Source organism: Mandrillus leucophaeus, unplaced genomic scaffold (assembly GCF_000951045.1).
Source record: "Mandrillus leucophaeus isolate KB7577 unplaced genomic scaffold, Mleu.le_1.0 Scaffold572, whole genome shotgun sequence".
Lineage (NCBI taxonomy): Eukaryota > Metazoa > Chordata > Mammalia > Primates > Cercopithecidae > Mandrillus > Mandrillus leucophaeus.
Window position 1 is genome coordinate 1,445,548 of NW_012106164.1, and position 17,613 is coordinate 1,463,160.

General features: G+C 48.6%; 1 protein-coding gene across 3 annotated transcripts in view; it reads right to left on the minus strand.

Annotated features, from left to right (window-relative positions):
• The window catches only part of ZNF618 (zinc finger protein 618), an 84,702-nt gene that overhangs the window by 14,091 nt on the left and 52,998 nt on the right, over positions 1-17,613 (minus strand). For 2 of the 3 annotated variants that reach the window (XM_011998499.1, XM_011998498.1), the window contains 3 exons: positions 10,313-10,552; positions 6,570-6,653; positions 2,994-3,071 (listed from right to left, as the gene is read on the minus strand). In XM_011998499.1, the coding sequence (XP_011853889.1) occupies positions 2,994-3,071; positions 6,570-6,653; positions 10,313-10,552 (402 nt within the window). The remainder of the gene's footprint in view (positions 1-2,993; positions 3,072-6,569; positions 6,654-10,312; positions 10,553-17,613) is intronic. The other variant, XM_011998500.1, reaches the window with a different exon arrangement.

Consider the following 17,613-nt stretch of genomic DNA (forward strand, 5'->3'; position numbering starts at 1 on the left):
AGGAAGGAAGGAAGGAAGGAAGGAAGGAAGGAAGGAAGGAAGGAAGGAAGGAAGGAAGGAAGGAAGGAACAAACCAGGTGTGGTCATCTCCAAAATCCTAAACTCATGAGCTGCCAGCTTGCTTGCTGTCTGTCAAGTCTCCCAATCCCTCTTAGCTGTGGTCTTTCTGGCTGTACTTCAATGAGGAAGCTGAAAGAGATGACCTCTGAGAGGGCTTCCATCTCTGCTAATCTTCCATCAGGGTCTACCTGAGGCTGCACAGGGTGGATGTTGAGAGCGTGGGCTCTGGAGTTCACTGCGAGAGCTGGAATCCTATCCATAGCCTGCCACTGTGACTGCATAGCCTTGGACAAGTTACTTAACCAATTTGTGCCTCCGTTTCGTCAGCTATGAAGCAGAGCTGTTATGGGCACTTAACTCTGAGGGTTGTTCTGAGAATTAAATGAGTGAATATATGTAAAAGTCTTAGAACAAGGCCTGGCGCCAAGTAAAAGCTCAAATGCTATTGGATGCTTTTATTTTAGGAGATGTGCAACTTTGGGCCAGTGATTATGTTCTTTGAGCCTCGGTTTCATCATCTGCATAATGGGGATGAAAATGTCAACTACCTAATCAGGAAGATCTGATGAAATAACCTGTGTAAAGCTCTCAGTACCACAAGTGACGCATAGAAAGCACTTGCAAAATTTTAGCTATCTTTGGTATTATTACTGCCAAAGCACGCTTCTCCAACGTCACCAAGGCACGCCAGGTTTTCCTATAGCACAGAAAGGAAGTTTATTAGCGGGAATTACCCTGTGCCATTCAGCAGCCCCATAATGAGATTGGTGTTATTCAAGGCTGATCCTCCTTATCGGCGGCGCTGTGAACTGCGCAGCTCATGATGCTTAATTTCTCTCTATGGAGCCAAGCCTTTAATCCCGATTCAGGGTGGCTGGGATTCAGCCTGGCTTTGCGCTTGATTGCCGGCCAGGCATTCTCTGGCTGCGCTGAACCAGAACAAAGCAGCCCGCGGCTCCACTCTGAAAACAAGTCAAGATGCTTGGGAGAGGTGGGGCCACCTCAAGGCTCAGCCCTGATTTGCATTTTAATGGCCTCCAGGGATGGGAAGCACTGGCACCCAGGCTCTTCCCTAATCACAGCTCAGCTTCCAGAAGCTGGCAGGGCGCGGGCGGAGTGCCGAGGCTTCAGAGGAAGAGTGCAGGAGGCTGTGCTGTGGGAGTCTCAGGACCAAGTGATATGTTCAGGCAGGACCAGGGGTCCTGCTTCCCCATGGGGTCTAAACACCTTGAGTTGGTATTCAAGGCCTTCCCTGGTGAGGCACGGCTGACGACAAAGGAAAGCAGGGGGTGGCAAGCGTGGTGTGGGGTAGGTTGCTGGAGACAGGGGATTTTCAGGCCCTTTAGAGATGGAGACACAGCTTCCTGCAGGTCACACAGTACCCAGACACACCAGTTAGAGCAGGTCTCCGAGGCAAGTGCCTTGGCTGCAACTCCACAGCTCTGTCTTGATTTTAAGTTCATTAGAAATAAATAATAGGCTCCCCCAAAAGATCATGTGATTTTATGCCTAGTATACAGCAGATACCCAATTAATATATGCTGGATGAATGAGTGAATGACAGAGACTACACTAACAGAACAGTACTTAGCCTAAAAGAGATTCTAGTACTGTAATACTCTATGCTAGTCAGGCCAGACCTGGGAGATGATGTGAAAGATTTGTACAATAACAATAACAGGTCAAATAACAGCAGGTACCAATTACTGAACCCCATTATATGTCAGGCACTTCTCACCCATTATTTCTAATGCCTCTAGAGAATTCCTCTGGGGAAAGGGGTGGAGGGACAGCTAGCTGCCTCCCCAGACTCATGCTTCCCTTTGCAGAGTGTCCAGCTGTGCTGGGACAGTGGCTCTGGACATGCTTCCACTCATGGATTCAGGCTGGTCATGTGACTAATTCTCCACACTGGAATTTGAGCATCTACAGGTGTCATTTGTGGTCTGAAATGGTAAAGAAGTGTGTCTGCTCCATAGCCTCTCTCTCCATCCACAAAGAGAGAGGACGCCGAAGATCTAGAGGAGGATGGAGCCACAAGAAAAAAGAGCCTTGATCCCTGAATGACCATGTGGAAGCCACCCAACGAGGTCATGTGCATTGGGCTATAATGCGAGTAAGAAGTAAATGATCTGTATGTGTAACCACTGAGAATGTGGAATTACTGACTTATTCCAGCAAATAGTGTCTCCCTGAGACTTGTGTTATGCTGTGGTGAAATATAATAAAAAGGTTGCCTGGAGAGCAGATGACTGCACCTGTAGCTCTAGAGCAGTGGTTCTCAAAGGGTTAGTCCCTGAACCAGTAGCATCAGCACTGTCTTAAGACTCACCAAAAATGCAAATCCTAGTCCCCACCTCTGCAGATCTACAGAATCAGAAATTCACAATGGAGTCTAGAAATCTGCGCTCTAGCCAGCCTCCTGGTGATTCTGATGTGTCCTCAAGTTTGGACAGAATTGCATTCTGGGACATAGGGTATTAGTGAATGAGACTCTGCTCTGAGGCGGGCCTTAGCCCAGTTTGCCTTGGGCTGCATGTCTCTCCATCCCTACCTTCTGCCTCTGCTCATCTTGATCTCAAACCATGCACATTTTGCTTCCAGGCTAGCTCCTACTTGGCCTTTAGGCCCAGCCAAGAGGCCACCACCTCCAGGAAGTCTTTTCAATTCTGTCCCATCTCTCTGTGTTCCCACAGAGCCTGTGCTGCCTCCCCACCGCCCTCGCCTGCAGAGCACAGACCAGCCTGTGCTAATAACTGACTGACTGGGGCTCCCTGCAAGCAGGTTCCATGTCCTATGAGCATTCTTTCCAGGAAAGAGCGGTCTTCCCCAGGCGCCTCAGGTCAGGCCCTAACCATCTCTTCCGTTTGCAGGAACTGAGGAAGGGGAGGGGGAGAGGAGCTGTATCCCTGGTGGGCAGCTGGGCCCCTTACCTGCGTGGGATTGCATGTGCTCCAACAGGTTGTTGTAGAACTGGAACTGGATCCCACAGGCGCCACAGGTGTAGGGTTCTGGAGGGAGAAATGAGGCAGCCGCGTGAGGGGTGGAACCAACGCAGACACCTTCTGCTGGGCTGCAGGCAGCTTTGCAAGTGGGAACCCAAACACACACTGGGTCTCTGTGCTCAGGGCTCCAGGCCCAGCCTGCCTGCCTCCCCTGTCACTAGACCCATGAGGGAGAGGCTGGGGGAAGGAACAATGGAGAGAGAAAGCCATGCAGAGAGAGACCATTAGCTCAATTGAGCAGCTATTTATTGAGTGCTTACTGCGTGCCAGCCACTGTTCTGCACACTTGAGATGGGGGTAGCGGGGACAACATCAACATCAACAGACCAACGGCCCTCTCAGGGCAGAGACCGAGTCTCATGGTGTCACACCCCAGCTCTCTCTGTGGAACCACATGAGGTCACTATTTGCCAAGTGAACAAATGAATGAATGTATGAATGAACAAGAACCAAGGTAACAGACATAAGGGAAGCAAGAAGGAAAAGGGTAAGAAGTGGAAAAAGCCACAGAGAAGCACGAGGAAGTGGGGATCCGATGGGGAAAGGGAGGAGGAGAGGGAAGGAGGAGTGAGGAAGGGCACGTGTAGGAACAGGTGCAAGGGGCGCAGGGGCCTGGATCACTCAGCTCTCTGCTCTCAGCACTCATGTCAGTGCCTGGTAGAGAAGAGGGACAAGGAGAGAAGGAAGAGGAAAAAGAAAGGGGTGGGAAGAAGAGCAAGGAAAAGAAGAAAAAGGAGGGCTGCAATGGGGCTCGGAAGAGGTGTCCTGAGGCTGCCCAATGACCGTGAATGGGAAGGCCTGAGCTCCTGCCAGGGCTGGGGCAGCAGAGCCAAGGTTGCTGCTCGTTAGGGCTCTGCCCCACTCCATCCAAACTGCTCCACCCGCCCAGGGCTAGACCTCAGCCTGCCTCCACCAGCTGCCAGGTCTGCCCGGGAGGGCAGCCCAAGGCCCATCTCACACAGCCTGGAGGTTCCAGGAGCAGGTGGCTGGTTGAGTTCCTTCCCTGCCCTGCCCTGCCCTGCCTTGCCCTCTCCAGCCCCCCGACAGGACCATCACTTACTCTGTAGGAGAGGGAAAGGGTTGGAAATCAGGGGACTTGCAGTTTCTGCAAAAGAGAAACAGTTTAGCCATCTCTTCTAGTTCTGCTGTTCTGTGCTGATCGTCATAATTTTTATTCTTAATAACCAGTGAGCCAGATGGGGCTTTCAGAGGAGCAGGGAGCATCTGAGGGGCAGGCTTACAATCTGGGGTGGGGTTGCGGGGAGGCTTGACACAGAGGCCATGTCTTTCAGAGGATCAAGGTTTAATTACTGTGGGTGCTGGGGCCACCAGGCAGGGCAAAACAAGTCACTGCCATCCCTCCAGGACACCCTTCACTCTGAAAAAGTGAGGCCACATGAGTACCGGTGACAAGACATCCTTGCACGGCAGCTCACTTCGGGACAGGGAGCTGGCAGCTCCTTCTAGGTTCTGGCACCAGGGTGGGGATGTTTGGTACCAAACACCAGAGCAGCCACCGAAAGCGGCTGTGCTTTGGAGGGCTCCTGCTGGCTGGCATCTCTCCCTCACTTCTTGGCACTGCCAGAGGTTGGCAAGCCTCAAACGCAGCAGGCAGCACAGCGGGGCCAGATGGACGAGATGGGGAATCCTGGCTCCACCACTTATTATCTGGGGGACCTGGGGCAGCAATCCACCTTTCCTGAGCCTCAGTTTCCCACTCTAAAAAGTGGGGATAACAATAACATTGACCCGCACGGGGCTGTGGTAAGGAGGAAGACAGATAAGACATATAAAGCTCTGAACACATGCCAGGCACACAGTAAGCGCTCAATAAATGGCGGCTGCCAACAGCAGCAGCAGCAGTGCTTGCACTATCATTCCCGATTGTGGATATTAGTTCTGGGGGCAGGGGACGCGCAGAGGGTGCAGCATGGCTTGGCTGGGAGCACAGGGCACACCCGGAGACCTTGGTTCCAGCCCGGCGCTGCTACTTATTCCTGTGTGGCCTTGGGCAAGTCACTCCATCCCTTTCAGATCCACCTCTTGGAGAGGTCGTGTAGATTACATTGTTCAAAACCTCATTTCCTTCCGCAGAGCAGTCATCAAATCACTTGGTTTACTTAAAAAATTAAAATGATCAACTATCAACACCAAAAAACCCTAACACCTGAGTATGTAATCTGTGCCAGGCACTCACTGAATGTTTACAACCGCCACGGGGCTATGTGTGTTCGTCAAGCCACTTTACAGCAGAGGAGGGATTCAGAGACTAGCCTAAGTCACTAGTTAGCAAGTGGTGGAGTTGGGTTCACATGTGAGTAAGAGCCCGAAGTGGAGCTCCTGTTACTAGGCAGATGCCTCCACACTCAAGTCTGGGCTCCTGGTTGTCTCAGAGGGTCCCCAATGGTTGTGATGTGTTCATCACCTGTCCACACCCAGGCAGTGCCCAGCCAAGTGCCTGGCACAGGCTGACACCTAATATGTAGTGAATTAACCTTCAACCATGCAAGAAAGTGAGTGGGTGCCTTCCCCTAATGTAACCACAATGTGAGAATTCCTCTCCCCTCCTGCCCTGCCTCTCAGGGTACAGACTAGCTTGCTGTGTTCTGCTCCGACAGAGGCTGCTGGTGACCAGCCAGGGACCCCGCAGGCTGACCCTGGGTCTGGTGGGAGAGGCCCCTTGGCTGCTGCCCTGGACATTCGAGGGCTTTGTCGCGGTCCTGCACGAGGCAGGCCATCAGGGGGCGCCAGAGACCTCAGTTTAAACCCACTTAAGCAGGTAGGGACTGGAAGGGAATCTTCGTTCTAATGGCTCCACGGCCAAAATGAGACCAGAACTTGGGGCCTCTGGCTCTCACAGCTCTCTCTCTCTCTCTGTCTCTCATTTTGAGACAGAGTCTTGCTCTGTCACCCAGGCTGGAGTGCAGTGGTGTAATCTTGGCTTACTCTAACCTCTGCCCCCTGGGTTCAAGCGATTCTCCTGCCTCAGCCTCCTGGAGCTGGGATTACAGCTACTGTATTTTTAGTAGAGGTGGGGTTTCACTATGTTGGCCAGGTTGGTCTCTAACTCCTGACCTCAAGTGACCCACCCACCTCGGTCTCCCAAAGTGCTGGGATTACAGGCATGAGCCACGGCGCCTGGTCTCTTAGAGCTCTTTCTACTGTACTTTCTTTGCTTCTCCTGTAAACAAACTGGCTGAGACGTCTACCCTAAACATATAGCAGTGGGTCTCTCAGGCCCAACCATCTGGGGTCAGCTGAGTTGATGCCGCAGGCTATGGGGAGGGGTGCTGCTGTCTCCATGGGGGAGACAGAGAGGAGGCACTGCCCATTGATGCCCAAGGCTCAGAGGAATGTCCCTGGAAGAAAGGGCCCCTCCTGCCTCTGCAGTCTCCCTCTAATTCCCTACTACCGGCCTCCTCCCAACAAGATCCATCAAGCACCACAAAGACCCCAGCCCACAGGGTGCTGCCGCACAGGATGGCCGTCAAGGGGCACGCTCACCGCTGGAGTTCTGTGAACTGCTGTTCGTCTCTTCAAAGTGGTTTTGTGCTTTGCCTTCTACTCTCCGACTGAAAGCGCTTTCTGCTGGGTGGGGGACAGGAGAGAGAAAGAACACAATGGTGATTGGTCAGCACTAGGTCTCAAGGGAGGGGTAGGGTGGGCGAAGGCCAAGGACTCTGCTGGGCCAACCAGCTCTCATAAGGGCTCCGAGACCCCAAGTCAGACTTCCCCAGGCTCCTCTGAGTGGCCTAGTCCCTTGGCAGGGCCGCAAGAGACCCTCCTGGCAGTGCCCAGGGAGGCCAAGGCACAGGGTTGGGGGAGGGGTGACATGCCCCAAAACACACAGATGAAATCCAGCTGGAGAGCAGATGGCAAATGGGCCTGAGTCTCCTATCTTTGGCTCCCATAGAGCCACAATTCTGACACCAAGTCATTAGATCTACCGCCCACCACTCCCTGTCAGATTCTGCTGCTACGGGCCCCACCAAAGGGCAGAGATGATGACAGCATGTTTTCCGGTGATTCCAGCTCCATCAGCTAGGTGGTCCCTCGTGACAGGGAGGGCATCCTGGAACAGACGGCGTGACAGGGAGAGCCGGGGCAGCCCCACACCCCCAGAGGCCAAACCCAGGCAAAGTCTGGTCGGTGTTCACCCAGCGGAAGGGATGGGATCCCCCTGAGTGACTAATGGGGTGTCTCTGCTTACAGGCTGCCATCTACCTGAGTGGCCTGCCCTCTCCCAGCACACTCTCTGGGAACCCTGCAATGCAGAGATAGGGTCCAACCAGGCGGAAAACCATGAGTTTATCCCCCACCCCCACCTGCAGAAGGTATTGAAACAGATGATCCGAGTTGGAAGACAGCCCAGCTTTTCCAAGGCGCTCTTGGCATGAGGGGGATGCCAGATGATCCAAGAGATAAAGACCTCAGGGAAGAAGTCAATTTGGGATGTGCAGCTGACCCAGTCCATTTCTTAAGGAGAAACAACTTGCCCAAAGATATCAAAGGCTCCGAGAAGTCTGACCGGAAAGAGACCCATTTAGGTTTACTTAACGCAGCCTTCCCCAAACATCAGAGGGGTTCCCACAGAACCCCATTTTTAAAACATTACATTCTGAAATATCTCACAAAATTGGTGATCTTGAGAACGCACTTTGGGAAACAGCACTCTCACCTGGTCCACCCTGCTCCGGAAGAGCAAGTACTTAGTTTGTGGGCGCCAGGGTTGCGGATGGTCACGGGGATGATGGGAAAGGAAGCCAGAGGCAGCGCCTGCAGGCCCTGCCCAATTCCCACCTCCCCCTGACCCCCGTCATCCCACTGTAACAATGTCTCCTGACACAGGCTCCTTCCTGCAGAGGCTGCAGCTAACATTACAAGGACGACCCTCCCTTCAAAATGTGTCTGTGAAATGCCTGGGCTGACAGTCCCAGGGAGCATCTACAAATTGGCACAGAAGGCCCCTCTGTTCAGTCTAGGGAAAGCGGGGCGGGGGGCTCTCGTTCGCTGAGTACTTCCTATGTACCAGGCACTGGACCAGATACTTTACATCCACGGTCCCTCTAATTCTCCCAAGAGCCCTGTGAGGGCTGCACTGTCTTTCCCATTTCACAGGTGAAAAAACAGAGGAAAGAGTGAGATTGTCAAGTTCCTAGGGTTGGATGTGCTCCTAACCCTCCCAGATGGCAGAATCAGACTTCACTTTGGGGGCAGGTGCCTCCTTTTGAAAAAGGCCTAGGGTAGAGAAGTGACTGCCTACCCCATCTTCATCCTTGTGTACGTCGGGTGACTGGTACTCATCTATGGAGGACTTCTGACCAGCATGCTGGTAGAACTTACCACAATTGAGGTTGCAAACTCTTACACTGCTCAGCTGATAATGCACATTTTGAATAGCTTTCCTCGCCACAAGTACCTCTGGCTGAAAAATCAACGTGCAGTACCAGAGGTGAAATCCCATACAGGGACATGCCCATACACACACGAAGGGCCACTTATTCCAGGACGAGGAGGTGACTGACAGTTTCTTCCTCAACCACACACTATCTTACCTCCCATGCAGGCTCCTGCTCCCAACCGGATGCCCTCGGACCTGCCCAGCTGGTGAATCCAGAGGTGACCCCCACCCACAAGGCTTCCAAGGCACATGAAGGCAGCTTGAGGCCTGTCCCGTAGCTTGCTGAATGCCTACTCAGAGACACTGAAGCTGGAGACCGACCACGTACCACACCCTGTGGGCCACCCTCTGCAGAAACCGCGGGCATAAAACCCAGCCACAAAGTGCAAGAGAGAAAGCAAGATTTAAAAGCCATGATTCCATCATTTAGTGGAGCCAATATCTATCACCAATAAGACCGTGATGACCAATCTGCTTCTAACTAATTTATGCTACTGTTGAAAAACACAATGGCTACTGGCTTTTCTCAACATGGTACCTGAAAAACCATGACCTTCAAGGCTGATTGACTACCCTCTTTTTGGGAGATCTAAGCACAATAAACACATCTTCAAAGAATCACACCCTCGCCCAAAATTAGCCTCCTGAACTAAGGAGTTAAGGAAAGCACGGCTTAATCACTCGGCTTGGTTGTCAGTCACCAAATGAACCAAGTGGTTCCTTTACCTGAGTTCTCACCTTGATCATCTATTTATTTAAGAAATGACTTTGGTCTCCTGAGGACAACTGAAGGGCCCACGGTCCCAGAAGCACCACATCATCACTCTACCTTACAACCCCCAAGTCCCGGCAGGTGGCCCAGGGCTGGTTCCATCCACGCGGGAATCTAAGAATTCCTGACTGCTGCTCCTCAGCACACAGTGTGTCTGGCCAGTTTTCCTGGAGGAAATAACTTCTCGGAACTTTTTACTGTCTGTTTACCCCTCTGGAGCCAGAGTCCTTTGCAGTGTGAACTGAGGAAATGGTTGGCATCCACTGATTTCGTGCTGGGCTTATATCTCATGGAGGAGTTTCATGGGTAGTGCCACAGAAGGGGAGCGCAAGAGACCGGAGATCTAGGTTGACCACCTGGCTTATCCTGCTTTGTTGAGAGCAGATCCTTGTTGAAACAAATTTTTTTTAAATTAAGTTTTCTGAAAGGTGGGAAATGCACACTCATGCCAACAGGGTCCAGGCAGGCAACAGAAACAGATGAACTGGGTTGGATGTAAGACAGACAACACTGTGATCACAATGAGAAATAACACCTGCCACATGGCCACATTGTTGGGGAGGCAGTAGAGAGTGGTGGGGATGTGGCGAAGTGGAGAGCATACACTCTATTCAAGGAGGCAGCCAATTGTTGCCCTGTAGAAAAGTGAGTCCAGGACTGCCAGATCTGATTTTTCAATGTCAGGTAGAAATCAAAAGTTTTACATAAAATTTGATGTTCAAAAGCTGGCAACTAACTCAAAACATTTTTAAACCTTGTGAAGAATGTCAAATAAAACAGGCCCCTTAGGCCATGATTTGGGAAAAAAAATTCTACTACTTAAAAACAAAAGTTTGCAAGCCTCCTTGTACAACCCTCTGATTTAAGGTGAGAAGACTCGGCTCAGAAATGTCAGGTGGCTTGCCATGGTCACAGAGCCAGCCAGAGGCAGAGCGGGACTCAGATTTGTCCCAGATCACTATGGGACTGCCACTCTCACTCTTGCAAGGGAACAACAACCCCAGGCACAGCTGTGGCAGGTGGTGAGAAGGGCAGGGGTGGAGAAAGTGTGGGGGTCACATAGGCCGTTGGTACCTGCGGTTGCCTTGCTTGCCGGAGATCCCGAATTTGGAGTGCGGAACGTCTGGGTTTGGGTGGCTGGAGGGGTGCGGTGTAAGAGGGTGGCGCATCGGACCACGGAGGCCGGAGCTTTTTTCCCCGACTGGTTCGTCTGGGTCTTCGCTGCCACGAAGCGTGGAGATGGGGAGACCTCTGGATGTGAACACTCTGAGCCCGTGTCTGGATCATCTGGTGGCTCCCACCCGGGGGCAGTACCTGAGAGGGTCACGCTCTCAGTCCCCGAGGGCCCTCCCAGCTGGCAGAGTGAATGGCCTCTCAGGCCACCAGCCCCACAGTCCAGGGTTGGGACTCTCTCTGCCCAACCTCTTCTTGTGCCACAGAGAACAAGGATTCTCACTTAACTCAGAGCCAGAGAAAGTCCAGGAGTCTGGAACCTTCTGTTAGCTCATGCTTAGTTATCTGGTGGCCACCAACCAGCCCACTGTGTAGGTCACCCATAACCCTTGACCAGCCCAGTCTCTGGACTGACCAGTTCTTAGGGCATCTGAATTAGTTAACCCAGGTCCAAGTGTATCTTCTGGAATGTTGGTTTCTAAGCTCCCTTTCCATTAAAGGAAGGCTGGCTTGGAAGTTACAATAGGAAGCAGACAGGCAGGGATGTGCCGGGGCTGGGGCAAGGCAGAGGGGCCTGATGGTGCCTCCAAGGTTTTAGGGCAAGGGGCTCTGTGGCACCTTGTAGGCACTGAGTGGGAACTGTTGCTCTCAGGGGATGCTGCTCGACCCAACGCCTGACGCTTTAATTGAAATAAGTGTAGCAGTTCCCCGATACTATCTGGGGAACCCTGCATCACCATTACCCAGGCCCCCTGTCTCCCTCACCTGAAAATTCTGTAGAAGCTGGAGTCACTGAGAACCAGGGGCTGACTCTCAAGCGGTTTCCACCTCTGGTGGTCTTGGGAGAGCATCAGTCGGCCTCATTCACCCTCCCCTGAACCCTTAGCAGTGGTGGCCAACCCCTGAACCTGGTCACACTTCCACCATAAAAATGAAAGAGGAGGGGGCAGTGGTCTTCTCCTTCAGAGATCATGTAAAATCCACAACTCTCCCTGAGAGGCAGGAAGGGCGCTAGGCAGCAAGAGGAAGGGGGGGCCCTTTGGTACTGACCAGAGGCTCATAGAACCCCCAGGAATTAGTAACACCCGAGGGTACTGTCTTGACTCAGTGCCTGGCCACAGCCCTGACCTGCCTAGAGAAGGACCTGGCTGTTGCCCGCCCTGGCCCAGGCAGGTGGAGGCAGGCCCCATTATCTCCCTGCTCCTAGGACAGCGTCCGTCCTGAGCACTGTTTGCAGAGCTCAAATGAAAGGACCCCCTGGCCCACCACCTCTGCTCATTCCTGGCACAGATGGCGAAGCTCAGGCCCAAAGAAGCAGGATGCAGGGCCTTGCCCAAGGTCACAGAGGAACTGAGTGGCAAAAAGAAAAAGCCACTCTATGGTCCTTCATTTACCATGCTGGTGCGTGGGGTGAGCTGTGAGGATTGGGGCTGTCTGTTCTCTCCTGTGGAGGGTCACCCACTCCTCGCCTACAGTGGTGGCCAGATGCCGGGAGCAGGGGAGCTCTTTAGTCATGCCTCACTTAAACAAGCCCTCATCTGCCCACTCCAGCCCAGAAACAAATTCCAAGGCCTCAGTCTGCAGAAAACACTTTTGTCCCTTGTGACCTGAGCTGCCACTCTCAGGACTCTCTCTTTCTGAATCAGGAACTGACAGGTCGGTCTGGGTGACAAAGGACACTTGTACACCTTCTCTCCCACTCTCCATCCCTCTTTCTGAGCCGAGGGCCTCAGAGGCCCTTGAGTCCCACCAGGGGACTGCTTGTCTCATAGTTTCCAATTTTTTTTTTTTTTTTTTGCCACAGAATGAACCGACACATTCAATGTTGCAATAGGCACCGGGAGTCCATTTCTAATATCTCTGCTGGCTTCCGGTGCAAGGTGGAGTTTGGGGACCACAGCTGGTGATTCACTGTAATGGAACCAGCCTTGAGTCTGGAGTGAGGCAAATCCACCTCTGAAGCCCAGCTCTGTAACCCTCGGCCTCCGCAATCTTGGAGACGACACCTCCCCTGTCTCGGCCTTTGTTTTCCCCCCTTGACTCCACCAACACTGGGATGACCCTCTCTGCATAACCAGCCTCACAGGGACTTTGTGGGAATCCAAGAAAGTCTCAGAAGCATCCTGAATGATAAACTGCTCTTCAAATGAAAGCAGCTATTACTGGTATTTTTCAGAGATTAAAAAAACTCCAAGGCCCAAAGGCTTATTCTGGCCACAGATATAATAAGTTTGTTGATGGCAACACACAAAGTTACTGCTGAGATGAGACAGGGCTCGAGTCTGCCGGCTGTGCAAGGATGTCTTTGGCACAAGGCCGTGCACTCCTCCGCTCTCCATGGCAGTGACCCACACAGGAACAGAGTTTCTGAGCAACAGCCTAATCAAGCTGCTTTCCCTTTGAGACCTCAGGCTCCATCCCTGCAGAATGACTCTAGGAGCCCCACTGGATCGGCCCACTACAGAGTCTACAATTCCTGCTGTAAGGATCCTGGCGTTCTGAGGGAGAGAGCCCCCTTTTTTCCCTGTGGCAGGGAGCTCAGGAATACGCATAAAGCACATAGTATCATAGGCCTGAGGGTATCACCTGTGTGCTCCGATCACCCTGCTTGAGACCCACTCCCCTCTCCAGCTTCCTCGCAGGTCACTGAGCTCCTTGCCTTCTCATATCCTACAATATCCTTTCTCTTTCAAGCTCATAGCCTTTGTGCATGCTATTCCCTCTGCCTCGAACATTCTTCCCTCCAACTTTTGACTGTTGGTCCTACATACTATACTTAAAGATCTCTTCCTTAGGGAGTCTGCCTCCCGAAACCTCCCCACCTGGGACCATTTATTTGTCAGTCCCCTCCTGTCTTCCCTTCCAAGGACCGATCACCATCAATAATGACACACAGTATGACCTGTGATCAATGGCTCTCTCCCCATTAGCGTGTATGCTCCAAGAGAGCAGGAAATCTACCAGCCTTGCCCACCATGCACAGGGTGTCTGGCATGTTCCCTGATACACAGTGCTCAAGAGACACTGTGGAATCCGTGTATCAATGCATGAGCGGCCAGAAAATTTAAAGTCAGAACTGCCAAAGAAGAGCACATCGAAGATGGGATCCCAATGAGGGCACATAATGGGGCCATGAAGCTATCTGACATGTTATCCTCCCAGTGGTCCCAAGGGTATGAGGCAGATGGGGCTACTAAGGCTCACAGAGGTATGGCTGTCAATTCTGGGTCACAGGGTGGGTTGGGCTGGGCCAGGATCAACGTCCCAGGCTCCTGACTCATTCTACTTAACAGTGTGCTCCCTCTGTTGACCTCACAGGGAACACTGTCATGCTGGAATTCCTACCTGAGCTCTTCCTGAGAAAGAATGAAAGAGTCTCAGACAGACTGGCTGACTTCCCCTGTAGGAAACACACATGCAATATCTACACACAAGAGGTATCTAAAAAATAACAGAGCACTGTGGTCTCCTTTCCAGAAAGCTGAACATTTAACTGGGCCAAAAAAATTTAGAGAATGCAAGGAGCAAAATAATTTAGAGAATGCAAGGATTCAAGAAAAGCAACCACACAATCAAGGGATGGAGAGACCAGGGGGTTTCCCTGAAACTTCCACGAGGTACAGGAGGATGAAACTGCATTGGAGGCGAATGGAATCATGTGCTCAAAGGCTGGAGGTGGAGACGAATGGGAGATGAGACTCAAGAGGAGTCAACCAGGGAACCCCTCCTTGTGGATCTTCATCTTAGAAAGAGAACTGGAGAACTCACACTTCTGGCCATGATGGAGTAACTGGAACAAGCCTAGCCTCCTGCCATATTCAACTATAAAGTTGGACAAAGGTGGTGCAGAACTGTGATTCAGGACAGAAAACATGATGTGAGCCCCATGGTCACTCTAGCTCTCTGCCTGGGGAGCTCCTCTGGACCAGGGCAGACAAAGGTGGAGCCCAAACATCTCAGGGAACGAAGGAGACAGTGATCTGAGTTCAGGGCTTTTGAGGTGGCTAGAATTTGCACGGCAAATTAACAAAGAAGAGAGAATTGTGCAACAAAAAAGAACTCCAGAAATGTGCAGATGGGCCCCCTTGAAATCTGGCTGAGTACCAAACTGTATTTGTGCAGAGTGAGTCTCTGCAAAGCCTAGCAAAAAATAGGTAATAGGGGTGGGGGTGGGGGGCTGATTAAGTAAGTGAAGATTCAAAAGTCACACAAGAGTAGGAGATATTTTGGAGTTCCCCCCTGCCAGAGAGGAGAGACCTTGCTCAATACTTCAGGCATTCAGCTAAGAAACAGCCAGAAAGGCCACGCCTTAGAAGAGCTACTCTAACCCCAGAATAAGAACTATTCTAGACCTGCCCTAACACAGCTTAAAAACCAGCTTTTGAAGTATTGAGTTGATTTGTAATTAACCACCTGCCAGAACAAAACTCTTTTCAAAGGAAGACAAAATCAAGTCAACAACACAGCATTTCCAGGATGCAGCATGGAAGAAACAATTATTTTCCAGGCAACAGAGGAAAATGTGACCGGTAATCAAGAGAAAAACCAGTTAACAGAAACATACAGAAATGACAGGGAAGATGAAAAATAAGAGAAATAAAAATTATAAAAAGAAGCCAAATGAAACTTAGATGAAAAATATGATAGCTGAAATAAAAAGTTCACTTAATAGATTTTTCTAATAAAGCAGGTTAGACACCACAGAAGAGAAGATCAGTGAACTTGAAGATGGGGCAATAGAATCTATTCAAACTGAAGCACAGAGGGAAAACAAGGCTGAAAAAATGAACAGAGCTTCAGTTGATCTGTAAACATTATTGATTATCAAACATCTATGTAATTAAAGTCTCAACAAGAGAGAAAAGAGAGATTAGGAAAGAAAAATATTTGAAGAAATACTGGCTGAGAATGTTCCAAATTTGGTGAAAAATGTACATTCATGATCGAAGAAGCTCAATGAATCTCAAACAGGATAAACACAAATAATGAAACTGTTAAAAATTAGTAACCCCAGAAATACTTAAAAGCATCCAGAGAAAAAAGATACACTAAATATAGATGAATAACAATCAGAATGATCTCTGACTTTTCATCAGAAACAACTTAAGCTAGAAGACAAAGGAATGATATTTTTAAACATAAAAAAAAAATTATCAGTCTAGAATTCTATATCCAGAAAAAACTTCAAAAAAAGATGTGAAATAAAAACATCTTCAGTTGAGAGAATCTTTCACCAATAGACCTACAATATAAGAAATGTTAAAGGAAGTTCTTCAAGAATTAAAGAAAATGATAATAGATGGAATTCAGATGTACACAAAGGAAAGAAAAGCAAAGGAAATGGAAAATATGTAAGTAAATATAAAAGGCATTTTCTAATTTCTCAGTTACTTTAACAAATTACTATTAAAGCTAAAAGAGTAATTGTTAAGTTTATAACACATGTAGGCATAAATGTATGATAAAAATAGCACAAAAAACAAGAGGGCAGTAAATGGGAAGTATACCATTGTAAGGCTTTTATATCATATGTAATGTGTTATGACATAAATTCATGGTGCTCTGTAACATATTAAACATGTATATTATAAATCATAGAGAAACCACTAAAGAAAAAGAGTTATGGCTAGAAAGCTAAGAGGCATTTTTAAAAAAATACTTGATTAATACTAAAGAAGGCATGAAAATAAGAAAAAAATGAACAAGAACAAATGGGACAAATAGAAAAAATACAAGATAGTAAACTTAAATCTAACCATATTTATATAGTATATTAAATGTAAATGAATTAAACATTTCAATTAAAAGGCAAGGATTACCAGGCTGGATAAAGAAAGGCATAAGAACCAACTATATACACATACTTCAAATACAAAGATAAAGGTAGATTAAAAGAAAATGATGAAAAGAGATATACTAATACTAGAGATACACAAATACTAACCCTAAGAAAGCTGTCATGGCTTACAGCAACCGACAAAGGAAATTTCAGGACAACAGGCATTACCAGAGATATAGAACGGCATTGCACTACTTTATAAAGGGTCAATTCATTAAGGCATAATGATGCTAACTGTGTGTACCTAATAACAAAGGTTCAAATTACATAAATTGAAGACTGACAAACCTAAAAGGGGAAACAGACAAATCCACCATTGGAGTTGAGAATTTTGATGCTTCTCTGTCAGAACTTGGTAAGACAAACTAATTTAAAAAAAATTGGGAAAGAGTATAGAGATGTGAACAACATTATCAACCAACTTAGCCTAACTGACACTACGAGATACATCTTTTTTTTTTTTTTTTTTGGTCAAGTGGACATGAAACACACAGCAGAAGAGACCATAAGGTAGGTCATAAAACTTATCTCAATAAATTTGGAAGATTGGAAAATGCAGAGTATGTTCTCTGACCACAATGGAATTAAGTTAGAAGTCAATAACAACAAAAAATCTGGATAATTCCCAAATATTTGGAAATGGAATCTGTTTCTAAATAATCCTTCCTACAAAGAAATTTCAGGCTTGATGGCTTAACTGCTGAATTGTATAGAATACGTATGTAAAATAACACCAATTCTATATAAACTCTTCAGAAAATTGAAGAGGAGGGAGTACTCTTCCCAATTCTATGAGGCCAGCATTACTCTGATACTCAACGAGACAAGAACATTACAAGAAAAGAAAATTGTACTGCTGGTTGAAAAGTAAAATGGCACAACTACTTTGGAAAACAATTTGGCTGTTGTTAAAAGTTAAACAACCATCTATCATATGATCCAGCCATTCCATTCTTAGGTAATTTACCCAAGAGAAATAAATCATTTGTCCTTACAAAGGCTTTTACACAAATGTTCATAACTGCCTTATTTATATTAGCTCCAGAACTCTAAACAGAAATACTCTAAATATCCACCCATAAGTGAACAAACTGATTGTAGCATGTGTATCTGGAAATGGAATACTACTCATCATCAATTAAAAGAGAATGAACTACCGATACATGTAAGCATAGATGAATCTCAAAATAATTATGCAGAGTGAAAGAAGCCAGACCTCTCTCCTCAAAAATACATACTTAGATACTGCAAGATTCCATATATGTAAAATTCTAGGAAATGCAAACTAATTTACAGTAATAGGAAGCAGATTAGTGTTTGCCTCGGGATGGGGAAGTGGTAAGCAAATTACAAAAGGGCATGA